This window comes from Macaca mulatta, chromosome 5 (assembly GCF_049350105.2).
Source record: "Macaca mulatta isolate MMU2019108-1 chromosome 5, T2T-MMU8v2.0, whole genome shotgun sequence".
NCBI classification, from domain to species: Eukaryota; Metazoa; Chordata; class Mammalia; order Primates; family Cercopithecidae; genus Macaca; species Macaca mulatta.
Genome location: NC_133410.1, coordinates 136,770,991 through 136,798,490, shown reverse-complemented (window position 1 = coordinate 136,798,490; position 27,500 = coordinate 136,770,991). Strand labels below are relative to the sequence as shown.

At 41.9% G+C, this 27,500-nt stretch overlaps 1 protein-coding gene across 11 annotated transcripts in view; it reads right to left on the bottom strand.

Moving 5' to 3' along the window:
- Positions 1–9,894: 9,894 nt before the first annotated feature.
- The window catches only part of ABHD18 (abhydrolase domain containing 18), a 69,646-nt gene continuing 52,040 nt past the window's right edge, over positions 9,895–27,500 (bottom strand). For all 11 annotated transcript variants that reach the window (XM_078002237.1, XM_078002241.1, XM_078002236.1 and 8 more), the window contains 6 exons: positions 26,710–26,848; positions 23,736–23,825; positions 22,697–22,798; positions 18,799–19,177; positions 16,057–16,219; positions 9,895–10,470 (listed from right to left, as the gene is read on the bottom strand). In XM_078002237.1, coding sequence (XP_077858363.1) covers positions 10,419–10,470; positions 16,057–16,219; positions 18,799–19,177; positions 22,697–22,798; positions 23,736–23,825; positions 26,710–26,848 — 925 coding nt within the window. In that variant the 3' untranslated portion in view covers positions 9,895–10,418. The remainder of the gene's footprint in view (positions 10,471–16,056; positions 16,220–18,798; positions 19,178–22,696; positions 22,799–23,735; positions 23,826–26,709; positions 26,849–27,500) is intronic.

Genomic DNA, 27,500 nt, shown 5'->3' with positions numbered 1-27,500 from the left:
TAAAAAACAACTCTGAGAAGCATGTGGAACCCAGTTTGAAAACCACTGGAGAAGATAATAAAATTTCTGCTTAAAATTGCTCTCTAATATGGTTTAAAATTGCAAGCTGGAACAGTGAAAATAGCACTACACTTCAAATCATTCTGCAAAGTTTGATGGACCACTTGGTAATGCCAATCGTGCCAGGCACTAAGGGCATAAAAATGAATAAGATCTGCTTCCTTCACAGACTGGGCATGGAGGGGGTGGGACGCAATTAACTAATTATTTAAATTATTTCACTGTGTTTTCTTTTTATAAAATAGACATAGTTCAGGCTGGGCGCGGTGGCTCACCCCTGTAATCCCAGCACTTTGGGAGGCCGAGGCGGACAGATCACTTGAGGTCCAGAGTTTGATACCAGCCTGGCCAGCATGGCAAAACCCCGTCCCTGCTAGAACTACAAAAAAATTAGCTGGCCGTTCTGGCACGCGCCTGTAATCCCAGCTACTCGGGAGGCTAAACGAGGAGAGTCGCTTGAACCCGGGAGGCGGAGGTTGAAGTGAGCCGAGATTGTGCCATTGCACTCCAGCCTGGGCAACAAGAGCAAAACTCCGTCTCCAAAAAAAACAAAAAACAAAAGACAAAAAAACAGTTAAAGGATTTCTTACATGAAAAAGTTTGAGAACCATTGTCCCATGTCCTCTTCCTTTCCTAGGCTCTCCACAAAATCTCACCCATGCCTATAACATCAGTTACCATCTAAATACTAGTGATTTACGAGTTTTTTTTTTTTTTTTTTTGAGACGGAGTCTCGCTCTGTTGCCCAGGCTGGAGTGCAGTGGCGCAATCTCGGCTCACTGCAAGCTCCACCTCCCAGGTTCACGCCATTCTCCTGCCTCAGCCTCCCGAGTAGCTGGGACTACAGGCGCCCGCCCCTGCGCCCGGCTAATTTTTTCTGTTTTTAGTAGAGACGGGGTTTCACCATGGTCTCGATCTCCTGACCTTGTGATCCGCCCACCTCGGCCTCCCAAAGTGCTGGGATTACAGGCGTGAGCCACCACGCCCGGCCGATTTACGAGTTTTTATCTCCTGTTCAGGCCTCTGCTCTGAGCCTCCAACTGCCACCTTACTGTCTAGTTTTAGGCATATAAAAATCTGTATGTGCCTGGCGCGGTGGCTCAGGCCTGTAATCCCAGCACTTTGGGAGGCTGGCGGATGCCTGAGCTCAGGAGTTCCACACCAGCCTGGGGTAACATGGTGAACCCCCGTCTCTACTAAAAAATACAAATAATTAGCGGGGTGTGGTGGCGGGCGCCTGTAGTCCCAGCTACTCAGGAGGCTGAATCGCTTGAACCCAGGAGGTGGAGGTTGCAGTGAGCCGGAATCGCACCACTGCACTCCAGCCTGGGACAGAGCGAGACTCTGGCTAAAAACAACAAACAAACAAACAAAACCCAAAAACACCAAGGTATGTGCCAGACTAAGATCTTTAATCTGTATTCTCACACTGGTTTTCTTCCAGGGTTCTCTCTTTTTTTTTTTTTTAAGACGGGAGTCTCACTCTGTTGCCCAGGCTGGAGTGCAGTGGCTCAATCTTGGCTCACTGCAAGCTCTGCCTCCCAGGTTCACGCCATTCTCCTGCGTCAGCCTCCCGAGTAGCTGGGACTATAGGTGCCCGCCACCAAGCCGGACTGATTTTTTTTTGTGTATTTTTAGTAGAGACGGGGGTTTCACCATGTTAACCAGGATGGTCTCCATCTCCTGACCTCGTGATCTGCCCTCTCGGCCTCCCAAAGTGTTGGGATTACAGGCATGAGCCACCACGCCCGGCCCTCTATCTCAAAGAGTACCACCCTCACCCCTAACCCACCGTTACCACATCACCTGTATTATCTCTGAAATCTATCCACATTTCTTCATATCCACAGACACCATCCTAGTTTTAGCTATCATCATTTTTTTACCTGGCCACATTGATGACCTTCTAGTTGAAACATTTGCATGGACAACAGGCCCCCTTCAATTGGTTTTTCTCACTGAAGCCAGAGTGAATGACATTTTTTTCCAATGATCAATTGACAATCTTTTTTTTACTTTAAGTTCTGGGATACATGTGCTAAAAGTGCAGGTTTGTTACATAGGTATACACATGCCATGGTGGCTTGCTGCACCCATCAACCCGTCATCTAGGTTTTAAGCCCTGCATGCATTAGGTGTTTGTCCTAATCCTAAATCTGTACCAAACATATCTTAGAATGTACTTAAGACATGTTAAATCAGTGGAGAAAAACCTTTAATGTCTTCCAGTAGCTCTTTGCATAGAGACTAAAATCCTACAGGACCCTGCATAATCTAGTTATAGCACTTCATTAATATTTTCAGGAACAAATTTTAGTGAACAAGTTAAACTCTGATCAATTTCTTCATGATGCAGTTAAGCCCATTTCCACTTCCATTTTTTTATTTTTAAATTTTTTTTGAGATGGAGTCTTTCTCTGTGGCCCAGGCTGGAGTGCAGTGGCACCATCTTGGCTCACTGCAAGCTCCACCTCCCAGGTTCACGCCATTTTCCTGCCTCAGCCTCCTGAGTAGCTGGGACTACAGGCGCCCGCCACCACGCCAGGCTAATTTTTTTGTATATTTAGTAGACATGGGGTTTCACTGTGTTAGCCAGGATGGTCTTAATCTCCTGACCTTGTGATCGGCCCACCTCGGCCTCCCAAAGTGCTGGGATTACAGGCATAAGCCACCGCACCTGGCCCATTTCCACTTTCATACTAATTTTTAACTAATTTTCTTGGGATCAGTTCTCATCCCTCTTAATTTTATATTTTGAGTTTTCTTTGAAAATCTTTAATCGATTTTTGTAGGTCAAATTCACAGATTTAAATTTTGTCAAATTTTGGTGCATCTGTAAATTTTTTAGTCAACATCAGTTTATTTTTATCTGGAGACGGAGTCTTGCTCTGTCGCCCAGGCTGGAGTGCAGTGGTGGGATCTTGGCTCACTGCAAACTCTGCCTCCAGGGTTCAAGCGATTCCCCTGCCTCAGCCTCCTGAGTAGCTGGGATTACAGGCGCGTGCTACTGCACCCAGCTAATTTTTGTATTTTTAGTAGAGATGGGGTTTCACCATGTTGGTCAGGCTGGTCTTGAACTCCTTACCTCGTGATCCGCCCACCTCAGCCTCCCAAAGTGTTGGGATTACAGGCGTGAGCCACTGCACCCAGCTATTTTTGTTTTTTAGAGACAGGGCCTTGCTCTGTCACCCAGGCCGAAATGCAGTAGTGCAACCATAGCTCACTGCAGCCTTGAATTCCTGGGTACAAGTGATCCTCCTGCCTCAGCCTCTTGAGTAACTGGCAGTACAGGTACACAAGACTGCCCTACTATGCCTTTTTTTTTTTTTTTTTTTCTTTTCGAGATGGAGTCCTGCTCTGTTGCCCAGGTTGGAGTGCAGTGGTATGATCTCGGCTCAGTGCAACCTCTGTCTCTCAGGTTCAAGCAATTCTTTTGCCTCAGCCTTCCGAGTAGCTGGGATTACAGGTGTCTGCCAGCACGCCCAGCTAACTTTTTTATTTTTAGCGGAGATGGTGTTTCATCATGTTGGCCTGGCTGGTCTTGAACTTCTGACCTGAGGTGATCCAGCCACCTCGGCCTCCCGAAGTGCTGGGATTACAGACACGAGCCTTCGCACCCGGCTACTTTTCAGGTTTTTTTTGTATCGGTGCTATCTAATAGTTACCAGTTACATGTGGCTATTTACATTAAATTTTAACACTTGAGTATTAAATAAAAAATTCAGACCGGGCGTGGTGGCTCACACTATAATCCCAGCACTTTGGGAGGCCAAGGTGGGCAGATCACCTGAAGTCAGGAGTTCAAGACCAGCCTGACCAACATGGAGAAACCCCATCTCTACTAAAAAAATACAAAATTAGCTGGGCGTGGTGGCGCATGCCTGTAATCCCAGCTACTTGGGAGGCTAAGGCAGAAGAATCACTTGAACCTGGGAGGCAGAGGTTGTGGTGACCCAAGATCGTGCCACTGCATTCCAGCCTGGGCAACAAGAGCAAAACTCCATCTCAAAAAAATAAAAAATAATAAAAAATAAAAATTCAGTACCTCAGTTATGATTGCCTCATTTCACATGATCAATAGCCACATGTGACTAAAGACTACTATGTTGGGTAGAGTAGATGGAGTACCTTTCTGTCACTGTATAAAGTTATATTGGACAGTGCTGTTTTATACTCTTATTTAATGGTTGCTCACATGACCTGTTACCTCAGTCTGTTTGGGCTACTATAAAATAATACCTTAATTTGGTGGCTTAGACAACAGATATTTATTTCTCACAGTTCTGGAGCTGGGGAGTCCACCAAGGTGCTGGCCCATTTAATTCCTGGCTTATAATTCATACAGTCATTGGTTTCCTAGGATTTTTTCTATAAGAATATTCCTAGAATTAGGCTATTTTACTGCAAAGTGGCCAAATGACCTTTTTCCCCTTTGTCTAATCTACTATAATCTTTCCTCACATTTCCACATGCAGTTACTATTATTAACATACAGGAGACTCTAAGACTCCCATTCCCAGTCTAACTAAATCTCTAGATTTTGTTTGCAGTATATTTATTCATGAGTATAAATGTAATCACATTCAACATTCAGCAACACTGAGATAACTATGGTCTGTAAGAATGTTTATTTCCCTCAGATCACACAACTTTGGGGAAAATTTTGGTTATTTTTATAGAGATACTGATATTGTTCTGCTAGAGCCTCCCTTGCTTATTTCTGTCTTACCTTGTTTAGGACATAATAACAAAGAGGGAACATACACACTCAGTTTAAGTTTGGGTACATTAATCAAACGTGACATGTGTCTACTGTATTTACAATAATACCTCTTAAAAAAAGCACAAATGATTAGCTTTTAAAATATACTTTTATTGTGAAATATAATACAAGATTTGAAAATGATTTTTAAAATTTCAATTACTGTGTTAACAATTCAATTATCTTTATGAGAGAAAGCACCACATTACAAAAATACAAAAAAGGAATCTAAAATGCACATGCTAAAATGACAATAGTAATTACATTAGCAAATCATGAAATTCAGAAGCTTTTTCTAATTACAGATCTAAATCAGGGGTCTCAAACTTAGAAGTCTTCAGGGCTGAGTAGGAACTACAAAGTAGAGAAGTTGTCTGATATAAGAGGGAAGTCCAGTAGGCTGTGGCAAACTGGAGAATGCATACCCAATCGAAAGACTTTTCGGGCCGGGCGCGGTGGCTCAAGCCTGTAATCCCAGCACTTTGGGAGGCCGAGATGGGCGGATCACGAGGTCAGGAGATCGAGACCATCCTGGCTAACACGGTGAAACCCCGTCTCTACTAAAAAAAAAATACAAAAAACTAGCTGGGCGTGGTGGCGGGCGCCTGTAGTCCCAGCTACACGGGAGGCTGAGGCAGGAGAATGGCGTGAACCCGGGAGGCGGAGCTTGCAGTGAGCTAAGATCTGGCCACTGCACTCCAGCCCGGGCGGCATAGCAAGACTCCGTCTCAAAAAAAAAAAAAAAAGAAAGAAAGAAAGAAAGACTTTTCAAGGCCGGGCGCGGTGGCTCAAGCCTGTAATCTCAGCACTTTGGGAGGCCGAGACGGGCGGATCACGAGGTCAGGAGATCGAGACCATCCTGGCTAACACGGTGAAACCCCGTCTCTACTAAAAAATACAAAAAACTAGCCGGGCGTGGTGGTGGGGGCCCATAGTCCCAGCTACTCGGGAGGCTGAGGCAGGAGAATGGCGTAAACCCGGGAGGCGGAGCTTGCAGTGAGCTGAGGTCCGGCCACTGCACTCCAGCCTGGGCGACAGAGCGAGACTCTGTCTCAAAAAAAAAGAAAGACTTTTCAAATTCAAAAATTTTTGAAACATTATGTACATCAAATAAAACAACTGTGGGTCAAACTGGCCTACGTGAACTACCAGTTTACAACTCTGGTCTAAATGAATTTATAATATTTTATGTAGTACCTAATCCTCAAAATGGCAGACAAATGGCAGACCGCACCTCGAGATTTTTGTTTTTTTTTTTTGAGACCGAGTCTCGCTCTGTGCCCCTGGCTGGAGTGCAGTGGCCGGATCTCAGCTCACTGCAACCTCCGCCTCCCGGGTTTACGTCATTTTCCTGCTTCAGCCTCCGGAGTAGCTGGGACTATAGGCGCCCACCACCTCGCCAGGCCAGTTTTTTGTGTTTTTTAGTAGAGACGGGATTTCACCGTGTTAGCCAGGATGGTCTCGATCTCCTGACCTCGTGATCCGCCCATCTCGGCCTCCCAAAGTGCTGGGATTACAGGCTTGAGCCACCGTGCCCGGCCTCGAGATTTTTTATATATATGTATATGTATATATGTGTGTATATATATGTGTATATACATACATATATGTATATGTATATATATATTTACATATTTGAGAATACTTAAGCCACCATTTTGGGGGGAATAGATTAAAAAATTCTAAGAAAAGTTATGTTGCACTTTGAATTCATCAACTGAGGTAGTTTTAGGGATATATATATATATATATATATATATATATTTTTTTTTTTTTTTTTTTTTTTTTTGAGACAGAGTTTTGCTCTTGTTGCCCAGGCTGGAGTGTAATGGCACAAACTTGGCTCACTGCAACCTCCGTCTCCCAGGTTCAAGCGATTCTCCTGGCTCAGCCTCCCGAGTAGCTGGGATTACAGGCATGTGCCACCACGCCCGGCTAATTTTGTGGTTTTTTTTTTTTAAATTTTGTATTTTTAATAGAGACGGGTTTCTCCATATTGGTCAGGCTAGTCTCGAACTCCTGACCTCAGGTGGCCTGCCCACCTGGGCCTCCCAAAGTGCTGGGATTACAGGTGTGAGCCACCACACCTGGCCTAGGGGATATATTTTTAATACATCTGGTTAAGAGATGAAATTTTAAAAATACTTTCTTTCACACTTTATTTGGGAAAAGTTAGTTATGCCTAAGAATTAATTAAAACTAAATCAAAATTTCATTTTTTAACAATATAAATTCACACAACATAGTACATTATTGCTTAGTAAGAAATGTTTATGTGCACAATAATAAAGTACTGGTTTTACTAAAACCATTGTTCAAAAAGCATTCAATCATATAACCTCAATATATACATAATATAAGAAAATCGTGGGCCGGGCGCGGTGGCTCAAGCCTGTAATCCCAGCACTTTGGGAGGCCGAGGCGGGCGGATCACAAGGTCAGGAGATCGAGACCACGGTGAAACCCCGTCTCTACTAAAAATACAAAAATTTAGGCGGGCGCGGTGGCGGGCGCCTGTAGTCCTAGCTACTCAGGAGGCTGAGGCAGGAGAATGGCGTGAACCGAGGAGGCGGAGCTTGCAGTGAGCCGAGATCGCGCCACTGCACTCCAGCCTGGGCAACCAGCGTGAGACTCCGTCTCAAAAAAAAAAAAAAAAAAAAAAAAAAAAGAAAATCGTAATTCAGTTGACAAGTTTTATTTAAAGAGTATTTTGTGGAATAACTTTAGTAGATTTTATACTTTCGGTTAAAACTAAAGGTTCTCATCTGAACATGTAAAATTGCTTATCGCTCAAAGAGCTGTACAGTGTTGGCTTGTTGTGCCAAAGTAGTTTGAAAGAAGTTACTACTTTACCATCAATAACTTTACATTAATAATTTTTAAATATTTGTAAAAAATTTAGATAAAGGCATTAGAGGTGACAAATGAAATCTCCTTTAAAAAGACTGCAAAGGCACATTATAATTCAAATATCTTTAGTAACTAAGAATACCTATTTAAAAATAATTCACAGACAACACAGATTTCAAACGAAACTCAAATATACCTACTGTAAAACTTCACACAATACCCCAAAATATTTTCTACTTTTTTAACATTTTAGCTGAGAGCTAGAGAAGTTTAACATAAACAGAAAGCACCAAATCTAGCCATATAATCCCCCATTTAAAAGAGTTAATAGCTATTACATAAAACTTTATTTTCTGTAAAATAAAGTTTATATGGGACGAATCAATTGCATATGTGTCTATTAAATTCTGAAATTAAAAGCCAAAGCTGTTAAGTATTTGGGTAGTTAGATGGTTAGTAATCCAAAGAGTAAGCATATAAAAAAAGTAATTAAAAAAAAAAATAGGCTGGGCGCGGTGGCTCACACTTGTAATTCCAGCACTTTGGGAGGCCGAGGTGGGCGGATCACGAGGTCAGGAGATTGAGACCACGGTGAAACCCCATCTCTATTAAAAACATAAAAAATTAGCCGAGCGTGGAGGTGGGCACCTGTAGTCCCAGCTGCTGAGGAGGCTGAGGCAGGACAATGGCGTGAACCTGGGAGGCGGAGCTTGCAGTGAGCCGAGATCGTGCCACTGCACTCCAGCCTGGGTGAAAAAGAGACTCTGTCTTAAAAAATATATATAAAATAAAATAAAAAAATAAATAAATAAAATAAAAAATAAAATAAATAAAATGTCAGGTCGGGTGTGGTGGCTCACGCCTATAATCCCAGCACTTTGGGAGAGCAAGGCAGGTGGATCACTCCAGGTCAGGAATTTGAGATCAGGCTGGCCAACATGGTGAAACCCCGTGTCTACTAAAAATACAAAAATTAGCCAGGCGTGGTAGCAGGCACCTGTAATCTCAGCTACTCAGGTGGAGGCAGGAGAACCACTTGAACCCGGGAGGCGGAGGTTGCAGTGAGCCAAGATCATGCCACTGCACTCCAGTCTGGGCCACAGAGTGAGACTCTGTTCCCCCACCCCCCCCCCCCAAAAAAAAAAAAAAAAGACACAGTATCCATCAGTTAATGCAACAGGTCTTCCAATGTTTCCATTTTTGTGAATTGAAACTTTTTCAGTAGGGAGATATAAGTTTGGCATTTTGTTTTGTTTTGGTTTGAGACTAAGTCTTGCTCTTGGCTCCCAGGTTGGAGTGCAATGGTGCGATCTCGGCTCACTGCAACTTCTGCCTCCAGGGTTCAAGCGATTCTCCTGCCTCAGCCTCCTGAGCAGTGCCTGCCACCATGCCCGGCTAATTTTTTTTTTTTTTTTTGAGATGCAGTTTTGCTGCTCTCTTGCCCAGGCTGGAGTGCAGTGGTGCAATCTCAGCTCACTGCAACCTCTGCCTTCCGGGTTCAACAAATTCTCTTGCCTCAGCCTCCTGAGTAGCTGGGATTACAGGCACACGCCACAATGCCCGGCTAATTTTTTTGTATTTTTAGTAGACACAGGGTTTCACCATGTTGGCCACGCTGGTCTTAAACTCTTCACCTTGTGATCCACCTGCCTCAGCCTCCCAAAGTGCTGGGATTACAGGCATGAGCCACCGCACCCGGCCTATTGGCATTTTTTTTAAACCCTAATCTTTAGTAAAGTTTTAGTCTAGCAAAGTCTAATGCATATCTGCAGAACACTCATTTTGATTATTATTATTATTATTTTGAGACGGAGTTTCACTCTTGTTACCCAGGCGGGAGTGCAATGGTGGGATCTCGGATCACTGCAACCTCTGCCTTCTGGGTTCAAGGAATTCTCCTGCCTCCCGAGTATCTGGGATTATAGGCATGCGCCACCATGCCTGGCTAAGTTTTTGTATCTGTTAGTAAAGAGGGGGTTTATATTGGTCAGGCTAGTCTTGAACTCCTGACCTCAGGTAATCCGACTGCCTCAGCCTCCCAAAGTGCTGGGATGACAGGCGTGAGCTACCACACCCTGTCACTCACTTTGATCATTAAAAGCACTTGTATTCAAGTAGAGGTACATATCAAAAAAAGAAAAAAAAAAAAAAGAAAGAAAAAGAAAGCAAAGCACTTATCTATGAAGCTATCAGGATATTTTAGAATTCAAAGTTAACACTGATTTTATACATCAAAAGTATTTATTTCCACAGCAGAAAATTAGTTGAACACAAGATTATGAATTCACCATACATTCAAAAAATAAACATGTTTTTCAAATAAAGTCAATAGTGAAATGTTATAAGGGTACAAAGTAAATGCTGATATATTAAAATCTTGGTTTGATTTAGCAATTTTACTAAAACCCAGAAGAGTTTCTATGAATAAATTTATTTAATTTAATAAATTATTCATGATTAAAAATTTAGTTTTCATAGATAGTAACAACAGACTAAACACTGAGTATATGGGATTCCAATGAACAATAATAAAAATACTTTAACATTATTTACTTCAAATATTATCTTGAAATTATTCAAATGTATTCGAAGTTTATAGTTAACGGATCTGTAACAATGAATTCCAGACTACATTGATAGTGATTAGATATATTAGTGCTGTCTGCTTGTCCTTCACATGATCATAGGATGAAGCTTCCTTTTGTAAGAAACATCTTGGCCACACTGGTTACATATAATAATCCAATTAGTTAGCGTATTTATGGAGGAAGCGTTCAAATGCATCATAGATGGCTTGTCTAAAATTAAATATGAAAGAAAAACTCTAAGTAACTAACAAAAAGGGGGGACAAATAATGCCTTTACCGTAAGTTATTTCCAAATTTATCTGTGGCTTGCAACTTTACATCCTCTCTAAATAGCTATGAAACAGGCAGTTTACCCTCCTCAGAATGGGTGTTTGAATCCATGTAACTTTTTTTGTTTTTTGAGACGGAGTCTCCCTGTGTCGCCCAGGCTGGAGTGCAGTGGCGCAATCTCGGCTGACTGCAACCTCTGCCCCTCCAGGTTTAAGCAATTCTCTGCCTCAGCCTCCAGAGTAGCTGGGATTACAGGCGCGTGTCACCACGCCCGGCTAATTTTTTTTGTATTTTTAGTAGAGACGGGGTTTCACCATCTTGGCCAGGCTGGTCTTGAACTCCTGACCTCGTGATCCACCTGCCTCGGCCTCCCAAAGTGCTGGGATTACAGGCATGAGCCACCGCGCCCGGCCTTTTTTTTTCTTTTGAGACAGGGTCTTGCTCTGTCGCCCAGGCTGGAGTGTAGTGGCATGATCTCTGCTCACTGCAACCTCTGCCTCCCAGTTCAAGTGATTCTCATGCCTCAGCCTTCCAAGTAGCTAGAATTGCAGGCATGCACCACTACACCCTGCTAACTTTTTGTATTTTTAGTAGAGAGGGGGTTTCACCATGTTGGCCAGGCTGGTCTCGAACTCCTGGCCTCAACTGATCCGCCCGCCTCAGATGCATGCAACTTTATCACCACTACTGGAAAACATCAAACATACTTCCAACTTTGATGGATCTAGAAGCATTATCTTTTTCTGAAGCACTTTTTTGTGCCTTAGAATATATATATTCATACACACATACATGCACACACACAGTGGCATATGTGTGTGATGTGTGTGTATAAAATAAATTATGAAAGAAAAAGGGACTGATTTATCATCACTTTGTTAAAAATTAATTATGTGACTTTTCAGAATGTAAGATTCTGTTTCACAGATTATGATATAGATGCTTTTCATTTACTATGAACATGTTCCTAGCTACTTAAAATCAAAAGCCTTGGTTTCCTACATTAACTTTACCGAATATTTTAATATTTCAATTGAAAACGAACAGACAAATTTTATCTTCCATAAGGTATTTCTTCTTTCTTTTTTTTTTTTTTTTTAGAGCGAAGATCTCACTATGTTGCCTAGGCTTGAGTGCAGTGGTTACTCTCAGGTGCAATCGTAGCACGCTGCAGCCTCAAACTCCTGGCCTCAAGCTATCTTCCCACCTCAGCCTGTTGAGTATCTGGAACTATAGTCCTGCGACACCCTGCCCCACTCACAAGATATTTTTTTCTAAAGCTGTTTTTTTTTCTATTGTATAATACATTTTCATAGCAGAATATTCAGAAAATCCAAAATATAGGAAGGGGAAAACATCATAATCCCATCACTCACATCTACTGTTAATCTTTTCATATCTTTCCTCCAGGATTTTAAGAAAATGCATGTCTAGGCCGGGCGCACTGGCTCACGCCTGTAATCCCAGCACTTTGGGAGGCCAAGGTGGGCGGATCACAAGGTCAGGAGTTCGAGACCAGCCTGGCCAACATGGTGAAACCCCGTCTCTACTAAAAATACAAAAATTAGCCGGGTGTGGTGGTGGATGCCTGTAATCCCAGCACTTTGGGAGGCCAAGGTGGGTGGATCACAAGGTTGGGAGTTCGAGACCAGCCTGGCCAACATGGTGAAACCCCACCTCTACTAAAAATACAAAAATTAGCAGGGTGTGGTGGTGGGCGCCTGTAATCCCAGCTACTTGGAAGGCTGAGGCAGGAGAATTGCTTGAGCCTGGGAGGCAGAGGATGCAGTGAGTCAAGATCACGCCACTGCACTCCAGCCTAGGTGACAAGCAAGACTCCGGCTCAAAAAAAAAAAAAAAAAAAAAAAAAAGAAAGAAAAAAAGAAAAAAGAAAATGCATGTCTATATTTTCATGCAGTTTAAATAATAACTATGATATATTAATTTTGTATCCCATTTGTTCAACTAAGCATTTCCTGACATCCTAACAAAGCTATTAAGACTATCTTTGGCCGGGTGTGGTGGCTCACGCCTGTAATCCTAGCACTTTGGGAAGCCGAGACACGTGGATCACGAGGTCAGGAGATCAAGACGATCCTGGCTAACACAGTGAAACCCCGTCTCTACTAAAAATACAAAAAAAAAAAAAAATTAGCCAGGTGTGGTGGCAGGCGCCTGTAGTCCCAGCTACTCGGGAGGCTGAGGCAGGAGAATGGTGTGAACCTGGTAGGTGGAGGTTGCAGTGAGAGGAGATCATGCCACTGCACTTCAGCCTGGGTGACAGACTTGAGACTCTGTCTCAAAAAAAAAAAAAAAAAAAAAAAAGACTATCTTTGAAACTGATAGCCTGCTAATAGATTATTATTTCCAATATGTTGGGAAGTCATAGCTTTACAACATGCTTGTCTTTCTTTGGCTCAAGGATTCGATCCTTGTGAATTATAATGAACCATGAGAAGGGAAAAAAATTAGAGGTCGATATTTGCATGTTGGTGTAAACACATAAAGAGATTTTGTTTTGAAGATAGATATGACAGCAATAGGGGAGAAGTAAAGAGGACTTTGAAATTATTGCCCACTGGATAATTTTTTTCCTAAGAGTTAGTTCCAGGCACTTGCTCTTGTGGAATGAATCTGAATTTGTTTACTTCCTGGTGCCTAAAGTTACAATACGGGCTTGTGTACATGTGAGAAGGGTTAGGAAAGGTACATGTCCCTTTTTAATCATTTAAATAGCCTCTTATTCACTTGTATTATCAATAAGCTCTAAATAACACAAAATATTAGAGCACATAAAGGAATGGCTTTATTTAGTTATTTATTCATTCATTCATTTTTTGAGACAGAGTCTCACTGTCACCCAGGCTGGAATGTAGTGGCACAATCTCAGCTTACTACAAGCTCCGCCTCCTGGGTTCAAGTGATTCTCCTGCCTCAGCCTCCTGAGTAGCTGGGACTATAGACGTGCACCACCATGCCCGGCTAATTTTTGTACTTTTTTTTGTTTTTGTTTTTGTTTTTGCTTTTTTGAGACGGAGTCTCGCTCTGTCCCCCAGGCTGGAGTGTAGTGGCCGGATCTCAGCTCACTGCAAGCTCCGCCTCCCAGGTTTACGCCATTCTCCTGCCTCAGCCTCCTGAGGAGCTGGGACTACAGGCACCCGTCACCCCGCCCGGCTAGTTTTTTGTATTTTTTAGTAGAGACGGGGTTTCACTGGGTTAGCCAGGATGGTCTCGATCTCCTGACCTTGTGATCCGCCCGTCTCGGCCTCCCAAAGTGCTGGGATTATAGGCTTGAGCCACCGCGCCGGCCTAATTTTTGTATTTTTAGTAGAGACGGGGTTTCACCATATTGGCCAGGCTGGGCTCAAACTCCTGACCTTGTGATCAACCCCCACCTTGGCCTCCCAAAGTGCTGGGATTACAGATGTGAGCCACTGCGCCTGGCAGCTTCTTTTATTTTTATGTTTGGTGTGTGAAAAGACTGAATTTTTAAAAATTCTACTATTCCAATGTCATCTAAACTCTGTTAAGTTTTGAAGTGACTGATGGGGAATGGAAGAGGTCAAATAGCTTAGTAGTGACTCCACCTGAGCAAGTTACTTAATCTTTTTTGTTCCCTTTATTCTGTGTAAAGGGGATAATAACAGAGCAATTGCCCTAGCATCTGGCACATGATAATAGTTAACATTTATGTCTCTCAAGTGAAGCCTTCATAGTAGCATTTTTGAGTTTTCATATTTGACTTTGATTATAAATCTACTCTTCCTAATACCTCTTAGCTATACTCCCACTTAGATACACAAAAGAGTGAAATAAATTTGATACTAATTTACTAATGCAAACAAGTGGGTCCTCTGCATTCACAGGTATAACAGAACTTTAGACTCTTCTTAAGCAACCCTAGCAACCCTAGGTAGTCACAGATTTTTGTTTGTTTGTTTATTTATTTATTTTTGAGACAGAGTCTCACTCTGTCGCCCAGGCTGGAGTGCAGTGGCGCGATCTCGGCTCACTGCAAGCTCTGCCTCCCGGGTTCAAGTGATTCTCCTGCCTCAGCCTCCCGAGTAGCTGGGATTACAGGTGCCCGCCACCACGCCCGGCTAATTTTTTGTATTTTTAGTAGAGACGGGGTTTCACCGTGTTAGCCAGGATGGTCTCGATCTCCTGACCTCGTGATCCGCCCACCTCGGCCTCCCAAAGTGCTGGGATTACAGGCATGAGCCACTGCACCTGGCCTGTTTATTTGTTTTAATTTTGTTGTGCCAGAGGGCCAATGAGTATTGGATAGTCTGCTCACTCACCAATAGGGACTCAAATGCTGCATGAATGCTTCTTAAAAGATCATACTATAAAAAGAAAGGTTTACTATATCCTTCAAGACATGACAGACTTGAAGAATTGGTCTATTTCGCAAAAAGGTGACATTTATAAGTTGAGCTAGATAAGTAACAACATACGAAAATTATTTCTTACCTTAACAAGAGCTAAAACATGTCAAACATATCACATACAATTCTTCCATTAGATAGTTATCCAGTTGGCAGCTTTTTTGAACACTTATGAACAGGGCACTGATCTAATCATTTATGTGAACTAATTTATTTAACCATTAATAATAACATGATGAATATGTTCCAATAATGCAGAATACCAGAGAACTAGTTTTAGCATAAAAGGTTTTTTTTTTTTGTTTTTTTTTTTTTTTTTGAGACGGAGTCTCGCTCTGTCTCTCTGGCTGGAGTGCAGTGGCACAATCTTGGCTCACTGCAAGCTCCACCTCCTGGGTTTTAAGCCATTCTCCTGCCTCAGCCTCCCGAGTAGCTGGGACTACAGGCATGCACCACCTACGGCCGGCTGTGCACCACCTACACCTGGTTAATTTTTTTTTTGGTATTTTTAATAGAGACGGGGTTTCACCGTGTTAGCCAGGATGGCCTTCATCTCCTGACCTCATGATCCGCCCACCTCCGCCTCCCAAAGTGCTGGAATTACAGGCGTGAGCCACCGCGCCCGGCTAGCATAAAAGTTTTTATAAGTTCTAACTAAAATAGTGGAGTCATATAAAGTTGTTAACATTAAAAGCACTTCTTATTTAAGGTTCAATATTCACTTGCTAACTGAAAAACATTGCTAAATTATTCCACAGATGTTCAGGCCATTCTGAAAAAACATCAGAATAGAGTGAAAAAACTCTTGATGCACCAAAGCAACTTTAACAAGCCGTGATCGTCTTCTCACATCCTAAAATACCTGGCCATTAATATTTGAAGAGGGGAAAGCCACACGATAAAGCATGCCTATGATATACATCATGCCTAGTTCTCTAGAAGAAAAAGAAAAGAAGAAGATGAAATCCTAGGAAAGAGGGAAAATTAACTCAATGTGAGATTTGTGGGAGGTGAGGGGGGGAATTCAAAGATTGAAACAGATAATAAAAATATCTAATCTTTTATATTTGTTGAAGCAAAAAAATCCAGAAAACAAACAACAAATGAACGAATTAGCCGTTTAGACCAGCCATCTTACCTGAAGAGTCCTTGTTTAAAAAGATAAGCACTAATATGACCCCCTTCTAAGTATCGGATCTCACAACCAGGCCAAATTTCTTGTAAACTTCGAACTCCTGTTCGTGGAATATAGGCATCTTCTTTGGCTTGAACCACTATAATGAGGCTTGGATCAACTGGTACTAGGTATAGAATTTTAAAAAATTCAACATATACACATTAGAATATAAAAAACACCACACAATGTAGTAAATAAAACATTCATCAAACTAAACATTTTTTTTTTTTTTTTTTGAGACGGAGTCTCACTCAGTCGCCCAGGTTGCAGTGCAGTGGCGCGATCTCGGCTCACTGCAAGCTCTGCCTCCCGGGTTCACGCCATTCTCCTGCCTCAACCTCCCGAGTAGCTGGGACTACAGGTGCCCACCACCACGCCTGGCTAATTTTTTGCATTTTTAGTAGAGACGGGGTTTCACCGTGTTAGCCAGGATGGTTTCGATCTCCTGACCTCGTGATCCACCCGCCTCGGCCTCCCAAAGTGCTGGGATTACAGGCGTGAGCCACCACGCCCGGCCTAAACATTTTTGATTAAGTTAAAAATCAACTATAATAGGCTACATTACTCATCTCTAGTACGAGATAAACATTCTAAAAATGATACAAAATACTGTGGTTTTTAAAAATTAACTAATTTCTTTCTTTTGTGTGTGTGGGTACACAGTATATTTATGGGTTACATGATGTAAGATATTTTGATACTGGCATGCAATGCATAATAATCACATCAGAGGCCGGGCGCGGTGGCTCAAGCCTGTAATCCCAGCACTTTGGGAGGCCGAGACGGGCGGATCACGAGGTCAGGAGATCGAGACCATCCTGGCTAACACGGTGAAACCCCGTCTCTACTAAAAAATACAAAAAACTAGCCAGGCGAGGTGGCGGGCGCCTGTAGTCCCAGCTACTCGGGAGGCTGAGGCAGGAGAATGGTCTAAACCCGGGAGGCGGAGCTTGCAGTGAGCTGAGATCCGGCCACTGCACCCCAGCCTGGGCGACAGAGCAAGACTCTGTCTCAAAAAAAAAAAAAAAAAAAAAAAAAAAAAAAAAAAAAATAATAATCACATCAGAGTACATGAGGTATGCATCACCTCAATAATTTATTTTAAAGATGGGATCTCACTATGTTGCCCAGGCTGAAGTGCAGTGGCTATTTACTGGCAAGATCATAGTGCACTACAGCCTTGAACTCCTGGGCTCAAGTGATCCTCCCTCCTTAACTTCCTGAGTAGCTGGGACTACAGGTGAATGCCACCACACTCAGCAATCTAGTGGTTTTTTTTTTTTTTTTTTTTGGGAGACAAGAGTTTCACTTTGTCACTGAGGCTAGGGTGCAGTGGTGCAATCATAGCTCACTGCCACCTTGAATTCCTGGGCTCAAAGGATCCTCCTGCCTCAGCCTCTGAGTAGCTGGGACTATAAGCATGTGCCACCACGCCCAGCTAATTTATTTAATTATTATTTTTTGAGATGGAGTCTCACTCTGGTCCCCCAGGCTGGAGTGGAATGGCACGAACTTGGCTCACCGCAATCTCTGCCTCCTGGGTTCAAGCGATTCTCCTGCCTTAGCCTCCTGAGTAGCTGGGATTACAGGCGCCTGCCACCACGCCCGGCTAATTTTTGAATTTTTAGTAGAGATGGGGTTTCACCATGTTGGCCAGGCTGGTCTCGAACTCCTGACCTCAGGTGATCTGCCCGCCTCAGCCTCCCAAAGTGCTGGGATTACAGGCTCGAGCCACCGCGCCCAGCCTATTTATTTTTGAGATGGAGTCTTGCTCTGTCACTCAGGCTGGAGTGCAGTGGAACGATCTCTGCTCACTGCAACCTCTACCTCCCGGGTTCAAGTGATTCTCCTGCCTCAGCATCCTGAGTAGCTGGGATTACAGGCGCCTGCCACCATGCCCAGCTAATTTTTGTATTTTAAGTAGAGATGGGGTTTCACCATGTTGGCTAGGATGGTCTCAAACTCCTGACCTCAAGTGATCCATCTGCCTCGGCCTTCCAAAATGCTGGGATTACAGGTGTGAGCCACTGGGCCTGGCCACCCAGCTAATTTTTACATTTTTTGTAGGGATAGGGTCTCACTATGTTGCCTGGGCTGGTGTCAAACTCCTGGGCTCAAGCAGTCCTCCCACCACAGCCTCCCAAAGTGCTAGGATTACAGGTGTGAGCCATTGTGTCCAGCTCCAGAGTGTGTGTTTGTGTGTCTGTGTGACAGAGTCTTGCTCTGTCACCCAGGATGGAGTGCAGTGGTGTGATCTTGGCTCACTGCAACCTCCATCTCCTTGGGCTGAAGTGATCCTCCCACTTCAGCCTCCCAGGTAGTTGGAACTACAGGCACGCACCACCACACATGACTACTTTTTCGTAATTTTTTTTGGTAGAGACAGGGTTTTACCATGTTACCCAGGCTGGTCTTGAACTCCTGGGCTCAAGCAATCCACCTGCCTCAGCCTCCCAAAATGCTGGGATTACAGGCATGAGCCACCACGCCCGGCTGTCCAGTGTGTTTTTTAATGAGTAAGATAATCTTAAATTTTCATAGATAGAATGTGATACATTTATCTATCTTTGCAAACATATTCTGGAGCCAACAAAAAAATATACCCTTGAAATATATAAAATTATCTTATAAAGCATCCTTTAAAATGTTTCACAAATATTTACACATCAGCAAATATTCTCAATTTCATATAAAAATTAGTACCTGAGAAATTTGCTACATGAGTACATTCATCCATGACACCTTTCATAAATATTAAAGATTCTTTCCGAAGATTGTTTCTTCTTTGTTCTTTACTAAGTAGGCGGTATGACTGAGGGTTGCAACTTGTATAACTACTTTTGTTGGTTGAAAGTGTTTGATTGAAGCACTTCATCTTAGAGGTATCTTGCAATAAAAGTCCTTCTGATGTTGCACTGACAGACGTTTTACTAGAATTATGGCAGTCAGCAGGTTTTTGGGATACAACTTGGTTTGTTATATCTAAATTTAAAGTTCTGGAAACCAGATTAAGGTTAGTTAGCTTGTCTGCACTGCTAGTGAAGCATTTCACAAACTCTTGTCCCATTTTGAAAGAATCTGTCTGAACATATGAAAGAAAACATTATTTAATATAAAATAGGGTTTTATTAACAACTTTGTCAAAAAAAAAAAAAAGAGAAAAGACAAATGTCCATCAATGAATAAATGGATAAACAAAATGTGGTACATTCAAACAATTAAACAGTATTCAGTCTTAAAAGGAATGAAATTCTGACACATGCTACAACATGGATGAACACTGAAGACATTATCTTAAGTGAATAAGCCAGACACAAAAGGAGAAATATTGTATGATTCCACTCATACGAGGTCCCTATAGCTGTAAAATTCATAGCAATGAGAAGAGAATGGCAGCTGCCAGAGACTGGGAGAAGGGAGGAATGAGTAGTTTTGTTCAATGGGTAAGTTTCAGTTTGAAAAGATAAAAACGTTTTGGAGATAGATGGTGGTGATGATTGCACAACATGTATATACTTAATGCCACTGAACTATACACATAAAAATGGTTATGATAGTAAATTTTATGTTGTATATATTTACCATAATTTTTTTTTTTTTTTGAGACGGAGTCTCGCACTGTCCCCCAGGCTGGAGTGCAGTGGCGCAATCTCGGCTCACTGCAAGCTCCTCCTCCCAGGTTCATGCCATTCTCCTGCCTCAGCCTCCTGAGCATCTGGGACCACAGGCGCCCGCCACCACGCCCGGCTAATATTTTGTATTTTTAGTAGAGATGGGGTTTCACTGTGTTAGCCAGGATGGTCTTGATCTCCTGACCTAGTGATCCACCCGCCTCAGCCTCCCAAAGTGCTGGGATTACAGGCGTGAGCCACCGTGCCCAGCCTCATAATTTTTTTAAAAAAGAAAGAGGTATCAAAATTTAACTCAGGACTAAGATAAATGACTTACACTTTATTGCTGTTTCCTACTTAACAGTAAAGGGTATCATTTAGCCTGCATCTTTTTTTTTTTTTTTTTAACAGCCAAAGTTTTGAAATCCATGATCTGCCTTAACCTTTGAACTTCTAAAAGTCTTACAAATGAGTAACGTAAATTCAAACAGAAGAGGACACCAGCGTCCCCAAATCCCTTTCTCTGGTTGAACTAACCAGAATTAAAAATTATTGGCTGGGCGTGGTAGCTCACGCCTGTAATCCCAGCACTTTGGGAGGCTGAGGCGGGCAGATCATGATGTCAGGAGATCAACACCATCCTGGCCAACATGGCAAAACCCTGTCTCTAATAAAAATACAAAAATTAGCCGGGCATGGTGGTGTGTGCCTGTTATCCCAGCTACTTGGGAGGCTGAGGCAGGAGAATCGCTTAAATCTGGGAGGCAGTGGTTGCAGTAGGTTGACATCGTGCCACTGCACTCCAGCCTGGGTGTCTCAAAAAAAAAAAAAAAAAAAAAAAAAATCAAGAAAAAAAAGAAATATTGCCTGTTAAAGTCTCAAAACTGTATTCTAAGTTTAAGGACTTATAAATACAGTTATGTGTTGTTTAATGATGGGATATGTTCTGAGAAATGCATCATTAGGTGGTTTCATTGTTGTGTGAACATCACCGTGTATTTACATAAACCTAGATGGTATAGCTCACTACACACCTAAGCTATATGGTGTAATCTATTGTTCCTAGGTTACTAACCTATACAACATGTTACTGTACTTAATACTGTAGGCAACTGTAACACAATTGTAAGTATTTGTATATCTAATCATAGAAAAGGTACAGTAGGCCAGGCATGGTGGCTCATGCCTGTAATCTCAGCCCTTTGGGAGGCCGAGGGTGGGTTGATCGCTTGAGGTCAGGAGTTCCAAGACTAGCCTGGCCAACATAGTGAAACCTTGTCTCTACTAAAATATAAAAATTAGCCAGGTGTGATGGTGGGTACCTGTAATCCCACCTACTTGGGAGGCTGAGGCAGGAGAATCATCTGAACCCAGGAGGTGGAGGTTACAGTGAGTAGAGACTGTGCCACTGCACTCCAGCCTGGGTGACAGAGCAAGACTCCATCTCAAAAAAAAAAGAAATAAAGAAAAAGAAAAGGAAAAGGTATAGTAAAAATATCGTATTAAAATCTTTTGGGCCACTTTATATATGTGACTGAAGCATTGTTATGCATAACATGACCGTACAATGTAAGTAAATAATATATGAGGTAAGTGTCTCCCTATAAAAGTATTCAAACTAATACATGAAAAAGAAATGATAGAATATCAGCAACAATCAATGTATTGATACAGTCATTAAGCATCAGTAGAGGCTTACATCATAAAAAAAGAGAAAATCAGATATTATGTGTTTCCTATAGCCTTGTGAAAGAAATCAAAACAATGAGTTTAATCAAGCCTTTATCTAGATCCAACTGCCAATTTTCAGGCAATGTAGAGCAAAATGCTGAACTGTACCATGCGAACACAAACAGAAAAATCTAGATTGTGAGAAACCCTACAGGTCAAATAACCTAAATTCTTCATGAAATAAATTATAAGGAACATAAAGGGATGTAGGGCAACTTATTTCTTTTCTTTTTTTACAGATTGATTGATTGATTGATTATTATTATACTTTAAGTTCCAGGGTACATGTGCACAACGTGCAGGTTTGATACACAGGCATACACGTGCCATGTTGGTTTGCTGCACCCATCAACTTGTCATTTATATTAAGTATTTCTCCTAATGGTATCCATCCCCCAACTACCCACCCCCCGACAGGCCCCAGTGTGTGATGTTCCCCGCCCTGTGTCCAAGTGTTCTCATTGTTCAATTCCCACCTGTGAGTGAGAACATGTGGTGTTTGGTTTTCTGTCAGAAGGCAACTTATTAAAGGCACTTCAAATAAAAGAACTATAGGGTCTACAGATACACATTTGGATCATAAAATTATTTTAAAAGCAGAAGGAATAAACATAAGGATAATGATCACTAATAATGCAGGAAGGAAGGCTTTGTGATTAGGACACATTTGAAGGGGTTTCTGGTTTGGGTGGTCAAGTTTTATTTTTGACCTAGGTAGTAGTTACAGTGTGTTTGGCTTTTAATAAATGTAGTAAACCACATATATGCTTTGCATGATTCTCTGTATCTGTGTTTTATTTTAAAATAATTTTTATTTATTTATTTTTAAGAAAGAGTCTCACTCTGTCACCCAGGCTGGAGTGCAGTGGCACAGTCTTGGTTCACTGCAACCTACAACTCCTAAGCTCAAGAGATTATCCTGCCTTAGCCTCCTGAATAGCTAGGATTACAGGCATCCAACAACACATGCAGTTAATTTTTGTATTTTTACAGAGATGGTGTTTAGAGATGGGTTTGGCTGGGCTAGTCTCAAACTCCTGACCTCAAGTGATCAACGCGCTTCGGGCATCCCAAGGTGCTCGGATTACAGGTGTCACCCACCATGCCCGGGAAAAAATGAACAATTTTTGAAGTTAAAAAATAGTATGTACGGCTAGCTATGTTTTTAAAAATTTGCTATTCTCTTTAAAAACCTGAATCATTAAATATACAATCAACTCCCCCCTCCACCAATGTTGGATGGAAAGTGAAATACTTACTCCACAGTATTCAAGCATGTGAATAATTTCTTCTTCATATACTGTCTGGGTATAATATTGCTTTTCCAGCTCCCGCCAATTAATTGATTTACTCAACACACCCTGAAATAATAAGCTAAATTAAGATCAAACCACATCATAAGGCAATTTGCCCAATACTTTTGTTATTATTACTGTGTGAGACTACCTATCTTTTTTTTTTTTTTTTTTTTTGGCAGATGAAGTCTCACTCTGTTGCCCAGGCTGGAGTGCAATGGCACTATCTCAGCTCATTGCAACCTCCGCCTTCCGGGTTCAAGTGATTCTCCTGCCTCTGCCTCCCAAGTAGCTGAGACTATAGGCATATGCCACCATGCCCAGCTAATTTTTGTATTTTTAGTAGAGACACAGTTTCACCAAGTTGTCCAGGCTGGTCTCGAACTTCTGACCTCAGGTGGTCCACCAGCCTCAGCCTCCCAAAGTGCTAGGATTACAGGTGTGAGCCACCGCTCCCGGCCTGAGACTGCCTATCTTTCGCCTGCATGTAAGGTTGGCCCTTAACTGGAGTCTGGGAAATTGACCAATAAACAGCTTTCTATACTTTTATAAAACTTTTCCTAAAAGATAAGACTGGGTCACTGTATCTAAACTGCTTATATAAACAATGCAGTTTCTGCTGAACACCTGCTTTCCTTCTGAATTTTTGGTGCATGCTAGGCAGAAGTTATCCAAGTCACTAACCCCTGATAAAAACTCTGGACTGCAAGGCTCAGGGGAGCTTCACTGATGGACAGCGCTTTGCACTTACTGTCAATAATTATTGCTGGAAGAATTAAGCATGAACTGTAACACTCCATTAGGAGAGGAATCTCGGAAGCTTGTTCTTGGTTTCTTTTGTTGTAGTTAAGCCTTAATCATGATTATGACTATATCATCATACGACTCAGGAGTCCTATAATTCCTTCCATGAATCACCAAAGCTGAGGGTGGTTTTGGAGACCCCCAAAACAATTACCTCTAATTATATATAGCTACCTAATATTAATTACAATTAAATTACCGTAGTGAAGACCCCAGATGCTGTGGACCAAGACAGGCATGGAATCAATGGCATGGGCTTAGGCCAGTTGGATACCGCTAAGGAAGCCATCTGTAATATAACAGATAGTTTAGAGAGCTTCTGTAGAGTTTCTATTCAGTAAAATAAAAATATTTAATATTAATAAGCATTCAGTGCAGTAAGTTGGTCAGATAAACACAAAGTCTGCAAACATTTGTGAGAATGTCTAGCAACCTCATTAAACTTCCCAAATCATAAATTCAACAACATTTAATTTCCCCCTTAGAAAGCAGTAAAATGTAATAGAAAACTTTAAGTAACCTCAAGACCATTCACTGAGAGCTACTTTCTACTGTGTAAATATGGAGCAAAGATGCCGAGATGTAGATGCTGGGCAGCAGGGTAAACACACTCATTACTTAAGTGACTTACTCAGATACAGCAAAATCACAACTATAAAACAGACCATTGAGGTGGACTGAGTATGCGAAGAATTCGGGGAACCACAAAGCAGATTACATAATAGATATAAAATAATGTAATGGGTGTGATTAGAGAAGGGAAAATTACTCTCCCTTTTGGAGAAGGGAGAACTTTATCTTCTGGAAAAGTTACTTTCCCTTCTGGGCTGGAGGGAAAGGCAGGCTTCATGAAATGGGTGAGTCTTCTAGAGGAATGAAAGATAGGGTCTTGTCTTCCATAGAAATAAATCAGTATGATCAAAGGCAAGATGGTGAGAATGCACAGGGTCTCATAGGGAAATAACCAATATGCTTCAGTTGGGATGGTCAATAGGCACATGTGGCCAATGAAGTGAGGGAGATATGTAGGGCTAGAAAGATTGATCAGGATCAGATTAGAGGTCCTTTGTTCTATAGATAATCGAGAATTAATAAAGAGGTCTGAGCAAAGGAGTAGTATTGTCAAAGAAGTGATTCAAAGAAGGTAACATGATAGTAGTTTACAGGACTGAATAGAGAAGGGGAGAGCTGAGGTAGGAAGACCAGTTAATAGGCAGTAATCCAGGTGAAAGTTATAAGGACCTGACCTAGGTGATAACAATGGAAACACTACTAGGTGGGAATATAAATCCTTTTCCATCTTCTGTTTCACTGTCAGGTAGTTGTTTTGAATTTTTTTTTTTTTTTTTTTTTTTTGAGATGGAGTCTTGCTCTGTTGCTCAGGTTGGAGTGCAGTGGCACGATCTCAGCTCACTGCAACTTCCACTTCCCAGGTTCAAGCGATTCTCCTGCCTCAGCCTCCTGAGTAGCTGGGATTACAGGCGTGTGCCACCACACCTGGCTAATTTTTGCATTTTTAGTAGAGATGGGGTTTCACCATGTTGGTCTGGCTGGTCTTGAACTCCTGACCTCAGGTGATGTGCCTGCCTCAGCATCCCAAAGTGCTGGGATTACAGGTGTGAACCACTGCGCCCAGTGTAGTTTTAAATTTGAGTAAGTTTTTGAACTTAACTTTCAAATTCAAGAGAAATAAAGAAACTTCATATAATAATAATAATTATTATTATTTTGAGATAGAATCTCGCTTCTGTCTGGGTCACCTAATCTGGAGTGCAGTGGTATGATCACAGCTCACTGCAGACTCAAACTCGGGGGCTCCCCCTCAGCCTCCCATGTAGCCACAACTACAGAGATGTGCCACCATGCCTAATTTTTTAAACAATTTTTTTGTAGAGACAGGGTCTTACTACTATGTTGCCTAGGTTGGGGTATGATTATTTTTTAGGCCAGGTGCAGTGGCTCACACCTATAATCCTAAAACTTTGGGAGGCCAACCTGTGTGGATCACTTGAGCCCACACACAAACAAAATACTAATAATTTTTAAAAAATGTACTGAGTGACTAATATGTGCCAAGTAATAAATCAGAGCATATTCCTGGCCCTCTATGTCTCAACTGCTTCATGGAGAAAACAGACTGCTGAACAAGTCAGTAAAGTACAGTAAAAAGTTACTAATGGGAGTTTCAAGTATAGTCTGGAGGTAAGGCTGGGTGTCACAGCTGAAACAGAAGGGTAAGCTGTTACTCAGCTAGGTGAAAGAGAATAAGGGAGCACTAGAGGGATGCTAGCATGTGACACAGCTGGAGCCCAGTGTGCACACAAGCTTTTGGCAGGTTTTGAACAAGACAGAACAAAGACAAGATTTAGAAAGATCACTATAGTTAGGGTGTGGAGGAGAAATGGTTAAGGAAAAGATCAATAAGAGGCTGGGCTTTGTGGCTCATGCCCGTAATCCCAGCACTTCGGGAGGCCGAGACGGGTGGATCACGAGGTCAGGAGATCGAGACGATCCTGGCTAACATGGTGAAACCCCGTCTCTACTAAAAATACAAAAAATTAGCCGGGTGGTGATGGGCACCTGTAGTCCCAGCTACTTGGGAGGCTGAGGCAGGAGAATGGCATGAACCCGGGAGGCAGAGCTTGCAGTGATCCGAGATCAAGCCACTGCACTCCAGCCTGGGCAACAGAGCAAGACTCCGTCTCAAAAAAAAAAAAAAAAGAAAAAGATTAATAAAAGACTAGAGACAGAAAAGCAATTAGGAATCCATTTTAGTACACTCTGAAAGGCAGACAAAAAGTAAAATAGGTTGGTGGTACTAGGGAGATAGATAAATGGAAAGTATTTTCCAATTCAGCTATCTTGACCAATGTAACAGCAAAATTGGGCATTTATACTTGAGACTTGAAAAGTTAAATTTTATAATTAATTTGTAATAAAATATTAAACCTAATACCTGAGATACAACTGTGGAATAGTACAGTGTCTATATAAATCATGCAAAAAATTAACATCATTACTTCATAATTGGAATAAGAGTTTGGAATCTGTTTCTGCTTCCTACTTTTACCAAAACTAATTCTATACCTAAAGTGAATTTTTAAAATAACCAGGTTCTCTAGATCTTACAAACATAAACATAATTAAATGTAAGCAGAAATAAAAAGGCTTACGTGTCCTCCCATGGATATTCCAGTCATTCCTAAAGGGCCGTAACCTTCCCTCTCTAGCCAGTGCAAGAGAGCTGCAGATTCTAAAACAAGAGCTCCTCCCATCACAAAAAGGTCAGACACATTTTTTAAGCTGGACCTTCTACCCTCACAAAACAAAATAGAAAATGATTATTTTATGTATTTACATGCTAATATATGCAAATTTACAACAGGCTGCCAGACTTCATGTATTTCTTTTAAAGGACCAGATAGTTAAGTAAAACAATGTAATAAATTGGAATTAGGGCCAGGTGTGGTGGCTCATGCCTGTAATCGCAGCACTTTGGGAGGCTGAGGCAGGGGGATGGATCACTTGAGGTCAGGAGTTCAAGACAAGACTGGGCAACATGGTGAAACCTTGTCTTTACTAAAAATACAAAAATTAGCAGGACATGGTGGCGCATGCCTGTGATCTCAGCTATGTGGAAAACTGAGGCTTGAAAATCGTTTGAACCTGGGAGGTAGAGGCTGCAGTGAGCTGAGATTGCACCACTGTACTCCAGCCTGGGCAACAGAGTGAGACCTTGTCTCAAAAAAAGAAAAAAGAAAAAGGAATTAGACAGCTGCTAACATTGGATTACACATCAAATCACCTAAAACTTAACAAAAAATGTGTTCCTGTTCTATAGCACATAATCTTTACTGAAATTATTATAATAGAATTTAAAGCATAACTTTTTTTTTTCCTTTGAGACAGTGTTGTTCTGCTGCCCAGGCTGGAGTGCAGTGTCATGATCTTGGCTCACTGCAGC